The sequence below is a fragment of the Eubalaena glacialis genome, chromosome 2, assembly GCF_028564815.1.
Source record: "Eubalaena glacialis isolate mEubGla1 chromosome 2, mEubGla1.1.hap2.+ XY, whole genome shotgun sequence".
Classification (NCBI taxonomy): domain Eukaryota; kingdom Metazoa; phylum Chordata; class Mammalia; order Artiodactyla; family Balaenidae; genus Eubalaena; species Eubalaena glacialis.
Window position 1 is genome coordinate 118,201,403 of NC_083717.1, and position 8,308 is coordinate 118,209,710.

An 8,308-nucleotide genomic window follows, 5' to 3' on the forward strand; every position below is an offset into this window, starting at 1 on the left:
CTAACTTATTTCCATAATTGTGCCTAGACACAGCACCTTCTTTAGGGGGGCCTTTTCTTCAGATCCTTGAAAAGCAGCTGGACAGAAGGGACTTATATGTCCCCAATTCATCCTGTGGCAGAAACCCCCTGGGCTGCAGGCAGGACGGTTAGTTCCTAACACAGGCCTCTGTCCCTACTATGGCGGGTGGAAACCAATCTCAGTAGGATTATTAAATATGGAATAGTAATCAGCTATTTTTTAACCTCTAATGAGGACAGAACAAGAGGGAATAAGCTGAAAAGAGGTTCGTGAGGAGGCCTGTTAGAGGGTATGACAACAGGAGGGAGGATACGAGATTTGCATGCTCCATCAGTCTGGAAGTGACGAGGACTCATCCGGCTGTGGCCAAGAGGACTGACCTTGAGAACCTTCACGATCTTCCCATGGGCGGCCTGCAACCATTAGTCCCTTTCCTTCCCAGCTAATGATACCGCCAATGTGACTGAGCTTCGTTTTTTTTAAATAGATATAGATATATATTTATATATAAAATAGTTTCTTACAAAATAAGACCAAACGAACAAAAAATGAAAACCAACTTAAAAAAACCAACAACGATAACCAAAAGTCAAGCAGGACAGAGACGGGCTTGAGGCCCAGGGGTGGCCTCTGGCGCTGCCCTGAGTCTGGGGGCGGGTGCGAGCCGGAGAGGTCGAGGTGCTCAGTCGCCCTTCTGCTTGGGGGCCTGCGCGGCCCCGTTGGCCAGAGCAGGGGCGCTGGCTGGGGAGGAGGCGTTTGGTGCCTGGGAGGGGCGCAGGTAGGTGCCGAAGAGCTTCCCATGGAGCGGGTGGTGAACGGAGAAGTCCTGGAACTCACCTGCATGGCAAGAGCGAGACGGGAAAGTAGACCTGAGGAGGAGAGGAAGAGGTCCCCAACTCTCTTCTCAGAACTGGTACGTCCTGTTCCCTCTCATCTCAGCCTCACCGTCTCAAATCCGAGTTGACATCCTCTGCCTCCCCAGCTGGTTCCTCCCAGCCTTGCCCCTTGGATGTCCTGTTCCCCCAGGCTGGCTGCTGGCCCTGTTCCCTCCCAGCCCAGTGCCCGCACGGGGCCTGGGAGGCCATGACTCACAGAGGGAGAGGCCCTGGCGGGCTCCTGCCTGGCACAGCTCGGCATGCAAAGTCCTGGCGGCAAGGTGGGGCGAGCCCAGCAGCAGGTGCAGGATGGTGCTGAAGCCGTCTTTGTACAGCAGGCGGCCGGGCCCCTCGGCTTGCTCCTCTTTATCCTCGGCAAAGAGCTGGGAGGAAAAGGGACGCGAGTCAAGCTCTCTCCTCGTGCCGTCGCCCCGCACGTCTGTCTGACAGGCTTCTCCTCTTCCAAGAGTGTGGAGCCCAGGCCTCCAGCCCCCCTGGGCCCTTTCTGAATATAATCGTCACGGCTGCTGCCTTCTTCCCGTTGCCAGCGAGGCCTCGGCAGAGACGCTGGGGCTCTGCGGTTCAGACAGTGTGGCCCTGGGACGCCGAGCGCCTACCATCCGGAGGCACCTGGAGACAGCACACCACACAGGCCTCCGGGCAGGGGAAGCACAGCCTCCACGTGCCTCCCACCCCAACGTCCTGATACCTCAAAGGCCAGGCGAGTCAGCTCCTCCAGGCTCCTGCCCCCATCCAGAGCTGCCAACGCAAGGGCCACGTCTCGGAAGTCCACCAAACCCCTGGCATCCTGGAGGGTGGAAGAGAAACCAGGGCGATGCAGGGACCAACCCCATGTCCTCCTTCCTGCTCTGGATCTCGGCTCCTCCCTCTTCTCGTCAGGCCTGGGGGTGACCCCTATGTCCACCTCCCTCAGAACTGTGAGCCCTGAACTCTCCGGGATCTCGGACAGTTCTCTCGGGGCATGGGTTTGCCTGGTGACAAAGCTCTCCTATAAAGGGATCTCCTAGGAACGATGGAATCCCTCAGGTATGCTGAAGTTACCATCAAGTTTCTGATATACTATCAGGGCATTCTGGACCCCAAGCTGGAAAAACTGGTTCTCTTTTGACTTGGCCTATGTGGGAGAACGGGTCCAACAAACTAAAAGGGGGCCACTGGCATAATTTCTTACCAAAAAACTCCCTGAGGATACCTGCTGTGTCAGATCTATGTGGGACTGGGGCACCTGGGTTTTGGTTCTGTTCTGCTACAGGCTATGATGGGAAGCTCCTTTCAGGGACTGTCTGCCCCAGTCCAAGGAATCAGCACACCTGGATCACTCCCTGTTCCCTGAGAGGATGTTGAAAACCCTGGTCTGCACCTTAGGTCAAAAAGAACTCCTTGGGACCACTGGGAGTTGTTCATAAACATTATGAACCTTCTGGGGTTATTATAATTCGACAAGACAACCTGGTTAAATCCCAGGAAATATATAGCTCACCAAGATTCTTGAGAAAGTTCAGGAATCCCCCAGAGAAGCTCTGGGATATTTTTAAAAAATCTGCCCAAGTATTACAGATACTTCTGGGTCTCAAACCCTTAACTGTCTAACCTGTCCAATGTTGTCTCCTCTGTATGTCACCTTCCCACCTAACCCTCCCCCCAGTGCCCCACAAGGTCATATGATCCCCATCTCTGCCGATCTCTAAAATGCCTCAGAAATTTATGGACCTCATTGACCATCATTTCTCCATTGTTCTTCCCCACAATGAGTAAAACATTGCTGTTCAATGCACTGGACACTCTCTATATAAAAAATGAATCTCCCAGCAGACCCCAGAAGATGTCCATCTAACAATAGCTGTTAGAGCATCCAGCCCAGACTCCAAATGGGCCATCCACACGGCCCCTCGGACACTGTACTTAAATCTTGAGCATCCCAGCCCCTTTACCTGCTGGAAGTAGCTAAAGGCACCAGCCACCATCTGTGGGTCAGAGAGCTGTAGCTGCCTGGCAAACTCTTCCTGGCTGATCATTCGACTCCGGCCTGGCTCTGCCTCAGTGTCCACACAGCCAGGGGACAGCCTACAAGGGAATTGTTGAAGGTGCAGAGCTGACTCAGTTTCCTTCTGGACACATCACCCAGCAGGACCCTGGCCTCAGCACGGGTATATGTGGTGTTTTTCTAAGATGTACTCTGACTCAGTCCCTGGAGAGCCATTCCTACTTTTGTCACTGGGGTTATTACGTATCTTTCTTTTTTCCTCCTTCCTTTTACCCCATTATCTTTTAAAAAATTCCTCTGTCTTCCCACTTTTTTTTTTTTTCTTTTTAAAGACTCTTTTCTTCCTCCTACCCATTCTCCCTTTTCTTCTTTTTTTCTCTTGCCCATACCCTCATCTTCAAGGTCACTTACCCAGCCTTCTGAAGCACCCTTCCCAGTTCCCAGAGCTGCGGCTCCAATGCCACCTTCAGCCGGCCCACCACAATCACCGGCAAGCTCCCTACAAACTCACACTCGGTGGCTGGAATGCCCAGGGCCCTACAGGATGAAGAGGGATGGAAAGCAGGGGAAATGAGGCAGAATACTCGTCTGAGGGTTCATTACTGATTCTGGCCTGCCGGCTACGGAGAGATCAGGCTCCTTTCACTCTCCCCTCCCCCACCTCAGCTGTCCAATAGCCCTTCCCCCTGCACTAGCCGTTCCCCTCCCCCCATGTGTGCCTCAAAACCCCAGCCCTCCTCCCCATCCTGTGGTTCCTCTGCCCTGTATATCTGTTCTAGGAAATACCCTGTGGGATACTTACTGTGCCATAACCCTCTGGACGTTGTTGGCATAGAGGGTGGGGTCCCTGCTCTCCTCCGGGCTGGGGCGGTACACAGGGAGGAACTGAAACACACACACAGAGACCTCTCACCAGGACCTCAAAGCTAGGGGTGACCACTTCTACCCTCTTCCCCCAAAGCTTCCGGGGTCAGTAGATGCCCACTCTCCCACCCAGCCCACGGGGGTCATACCTCCACATCCACGATGCTGCAGGGCTGAGAGGCTGTGAGCCAGAGGACTTTGAGTCTATGAAAAAAGAGACCTAAGAGGCTCAGCAATCTCTAACTATGGGCTCCCCGCACCCCAAGGATGGCAGTGGCAAAGTACTGTCCACCGATACAAAAAAAAACTATTAGCCATACGGTCAGCTGGATGAGTATACAGCCGGGAGGCAGAGGGGCCAGAAAGGCGGCAGGATAAGAGAGAGAACACTGCAGGTCTAGGCCAGGGGAAGAAGTGCAGGCGAGGGGGTCTGAGTAACCGGCAGAGGAAAAGAGGCAAGCCGGGTGGTGTGGACCACCGAGCGAGAAAAGCTAGGAAAGTAAGTCAAAAGTCACTATGATTACAGCAGGAATGATTAGGTGGGACAGCTTAAAGGCACTTCCAGATTATAGCAGGAGATCGGAACAAAACAGAGGGACAGGGGCATCCCCTTTTTGAGAGTTCTCTCAGTCCCAGGACGAAGAAGGGCTATTCACCTTGTCTGGAAGGTGGAAGATGCACCAGGAATTCTGTGGGACCCCACTTCCCACCCTCACCCCAGGAACACCACTACTCACACTCCAGGGCCCCTCCATGCCCAGCTGGTGGTATCCTATGTGGGAAGCAGAGGGGAGGGGAGAAAGGCATGACTTTTCTTCCCCGGAACTGGCCAATCCTTTTGGAGCAGAGGCCCTGACCCTGACCCTGACCCTGACCCTGACCCTGACCCACCCCACATGCACATCCCGTGGTGGCACTAGCGGTTTTCACTGATTCCCATCCCGGGTGGACTTGTGCTCCCCCTCCCCACTCTCAAACTAAGACTCACCAGACTGTTGGGGTAGCGGATGAGGACAGGCTGCACAGGCACCCCTGCGATGAAGGCTCCTAAATCCCGTTTCCACCCCCACCCCCCAGGCAGAGGTTAGAGAATGGAGGTAGCTAGAGGGCATGAAGTATAGGCATCTGGCTCAGCTCTACAATGAGATCTGGCCTTGCTCCATTTCATTTATAATTTTCTCTGACTCGTGGAGACTCTTCAGTGTCAGCTAGGAGGCTCCCTGTCTTCCTCCCTCCCCCACCCCTCCACTTCTTGGGTTATTCCAGAGTCCCTCTCCAAATCCTGGGCTCCTTTTTCCTACAGCCCTACCATCCACTGCTGTTTTATTCACCTGGTTTGAATTTAAGCAAAGCCTTCTTGTTGGAACAGGTGCCCTCAGGAAAGAATAGTACCTGGGTAAAAAAAAAAACAATCAAGAGACCAGAATGAGGTGGGTGGAAGGGGACGAGAGGAAAAAGAAGCCTCTTCAGGAGCACATAAAAGGCGAGGAGGTCTGAAGACCCTTTTACCCACCTGGGGCCACTTGCCTCCTGAGGTAGCCCGCCTTCGGACCTCCTCCACCACCCTGCGCCGAGAAGCCGGGTCATGCCTGGATACTAGGATGGCTTGGTTGAAGCGAAGAAGGGCTGGGGTCCAGAGAGGATACAAGGAGTCACTTGGTTCTTCCCCAGGCGTAGTAACACCTGCAACCTCCCCTTCCTCAACAGGAGGAGATGCTTCCTGGTTATCTCTTTGCCCTGGGGACCCTCCTTTCATGGTGTGTTATCCCTTTTAGGGAACTGAACAGAGCTCCCTGCTCTCTTCTAAGCACAGAGCTCAAAGTCTAGGAGGTTGCTTTCACAAATGGTGTTAATTTGCATTTCATTTGCCAGCATCAGGCAATATCCCTTCTAACTTCTTCCTCCCCCCTTGGGGCCAGTTCTCTCCAGAGTCTCTGATTCCTGTCTTTTTCGCCCAGAGTGGTCATCTCTCCTCTTCACCCCTCTTAATCTCTCACCTCCAATGACAGGAACAGAAAGGTTCTCAGCTCGAGACACAACCTTGGGCAGGTCACAGGGCAGCAGAACAATGGGGTCAAAGAAAGTAGAGTGAGGGGCAGCAACCAGGACGGGAGCTTGAAGGCGAGAGGCCCGCTGGCCCCGAACTCGAATCCGGAGGAAACCGAGCAGGAAGAAGAGCAGGCGGCTGAGGCCCAGCACCCCGTTGTGGCACACAGTCCTGCAAGGCAAGGCTGGGCATCAGCGGCGACAGCGATCCTGACCTTCACTCACCCCCCAGGCTCAGACACCCAGGAAAGCAGGTGTCCTTCTTTTGCCCTCTATTACCTGGCAAAGGGGCTAAAGTCTCTGGTTACTTTGGAACATATCAGGGTGTAAAATTTAGAGTTGAGGTCCTGGGTACCAGGGACTGAGCTTGGCTGACTCATCTCACCTACCCAGGCTGGGTGGGAGAGCTTCGGAACCCTCCCTCCTCCTCTTCTTAAGGAGGGAGCAGAATGGATAGCAGGGAAGAGAAATGAGAAGCTGCGTCTCTGGGGGCTGGTTCCTCACTTACTTTCTCCATCCTGTAATCGGCTCCTGAAGCTGCTCCTCAGTAAGACCAGCTACTTGCAGCCAGGCAAAGGGCCAGAGGAGAAAGAGGACGATAAAGGCCAGAAGCACTCGGATGGGGGCCAGCAGTGCCCCCAGGAGGCAGAACTGCAGAGGGTGGGAGAGGAGGCCACTTCAGGGCTGAGATGCTCCCTCCAGGCTTCCCCTCTCCCACAAGGATGGACCCAGGAGCAGAGGGCCATCACCCCTGTATATCAGGAGACAAGTAGTGTGGGACCAGGAGATGGGACTGGAACCCAAGGTGGGATGAAGACACCAATGAGGGAAAGAGGATAAAAGATTCATGGGATCAGGGGCCTCACTTTCCTGTCTTTCAGCTGGTCCCCATCACACCAACAAAATTGAAAGACTGTTAAGAGGATTCAGGAATAACTAGTGTGAAAGCGCCCAGCACTGTGCCTGATGTAGAGTAGGCTAGAGATAGTTCCTCCTCCCCCCACCCCCTTCCATAAATAGCTCCTACGTCTAACAGAAACCAGGTGCATAGTTCTTTCCACTTCGGGTCTGGGAGGCAGAGGGTTGGAAAACACAGAGAGGTCTACTTTTCAGACCCAGGCCAGTCTCTAGTTTTGCCCAGCAGCACTTCCCCAGTACTGGGGGAAAGGCGAGAAAAGATCTCGGCCCTACTCCACAGGGTAGGGGTTGCCAGGAGCCAGGGTGACTCCATGGGCTGCCCTGGGGAGAGTGCAGGTAAACAAACCGAGCCCCAGGAGCCGGCCTCAGGGGAGGTGAAGGCAACAGAAACCTTGGACACTCCCTTCTCATACCACTCCCCAGCCTCCCCAGGCCGGTGCGGCCCTCCACTTCCTGTAGGCAACCCCCTTCTCCATCTCCCTCCCCCCACCCCAGCGGGAGGTGCTGCAGTGCGTGGGGCGGGGGGTGGGTAGTGGAAAGGAGGGGTCGTTGGAAGAGCACAGGGTTTCAGGCTCCGGGCCCAGAAACCTCTCCCAAGTCAGAGCCTCCTAGAAGCACTCAGCACGCCCCTGCACCCCCACCCCCACCCCCACCCCCGCTATCTGTGGCCTCCACCTCCATCCTAGCCCATCGGCCTCCGCAGGATGTAATCCGCAGTCTCCAGCGTCCTCCACCTCCTCTACCCCTGGGTCTCCTGCAATCCTCCATCCTCACCTAGTCAGTTCTCACACACCTTCAGCTTGTCTATCGCCCAAGCCCGCGTCCTCTCCAGGACTCCTCGACCACCCCCCGCCGCCCCCACGTGCGCACCCCCTGACTCCCGCCCCGCAGCCTCTCACCCACCCCCTTTCCGGATCCCCATTCCCATCTGTATCAAGGCTCCAAAAGGCCTCCTTTTTCTATCCCCGCGAGTCCTCCCGACGCCCCCCGCCCATACCTTACCTTAACCCTCTGGAGGCGGGAGAGGTGTAACTCATGCACGAAGGGGTTGGGGGGCGCCGGGGGTCCGGGGGTGGGATAGAGGGGGGCCCAGTCCCCCGGACTTCCCTGGCTCATAGCGGCGGGAGAACGTGGGAGGGAGGGCACCCCAGCCCGGCCCCGGGCCCCTCTTTGCAGAGCAGCAGCTGCAGCTGCAGCAGCAGCGGCGGCGGCGGCGATCTAGCCCCGGCCCCGCCTGGTGCGGGGCGCCGAGGGGCGGGGAGCAGGCTGCGCGGTCGGGCCCGCGTTGTCAGGGAGCCGGCCGAGGGGCGGGGCTTCCAGGGAGCCGGCCGAGGGGCGGGGCTTCCAGCGCCCCGGCGCCCCGGCGCCCCTGCTTCTCCGCCCCCGCCACAGCGTCCGCAGCCCCTCGGGCCATTGTTACGAGGCGGCCGGATGCTGGAGCGCGGCGCCTGCCTGCGGGCTGACCCCGGGCCTGGCCCTCTGGGCGTCCCCCTCGGAAAACCCGGCCGGCGCCTCCCCACAGGCCTCCGGCTCGGAGCGAGTTTGGGGCGGCGAGGAGCGAGCGGAGCTGAGAACGCCC

General features: G+C 56.5%; 1 protein-coding gene across 3 annotated transcripts; it reads right to left on the reverse strand.

The window, feature by feature from the left end:
- Window positions 1-499: 499 nt before the first annotated feature.
- LPCAT4 (lysophosphatidylcholine acyltransferase 4) lies at window positions 500-8,073 on the reverse strand. 3 transcript variants are annotated; one of them, XM_061182298.1, is made up of 14 exons: window positions 7,732-8,073; window positions 6,320-6,462; window positions 5,763-5,983; window positions 5,279-5,391; window positions 5,097-5,157; window positions 4,754-4,812; window positions 4,503-4,537; window positions 3,915-3,969; window positions 3,704-3,786; window positions 3,313-3,438; window positions 2,849-2,981; window positions 1,606-1,704; window positions 1,114-1,279; window positions 500-890 (listed from the first exon to the last, which is right to left on the reverse strand). In XM_061182298.1, exons 1-14 carry the CDS (start codon window positions 7,843-7,845, stop codon window positions 523-525), a joined length of 1,776 nt encoding a protein of 591 aa, XP_061038281.1. In that variant the 5' UTR covers window positions 7,846-8,073; the 3' UTR covers window positions 500-522. The 3 variants fall into 3 exon arrangements, with proteins under 3 accessions (XP_061038281.1, XP_061038283.1, XP_061038282.1); XM_061182299.1 differs by having other exon boundaries at window positions 619-858; window positions 7,732-8,055; XM_061182300.1 differs by lacking the exon at window positions 6,320-6,462 and having other exon boundaries at window positions 7,732-8,072.
- Window positions 8,074-8,308: the final 235 nt, after the last annotated feature.

Bases quoted from the DNA above. Each gene is read 5' to 3' on its own strand.
- LPCAT4 (XM_061182298.1), bottom strand. From the start codon at position 7,845: ATGAGCCAGGGAAGTCCGGGGGACTGGGCCCCCCTCTATCCCACCCCC. The intron at 5,392-5,762 runs GTGAGAGATTAA...TCTGGACCCCAG, and splicing joins TTCTGTTCCTGTCATTGGAG to CCCTTCTTCGCTTCAACCAA. The intron at 5,158-5,278 runs GTGGGTAAAAGG...TTTTTTACCCAG, and splicing joins CAGGAGGCAAGTGGCCCCAG to GTACTATTCTTTCCTGAGGG.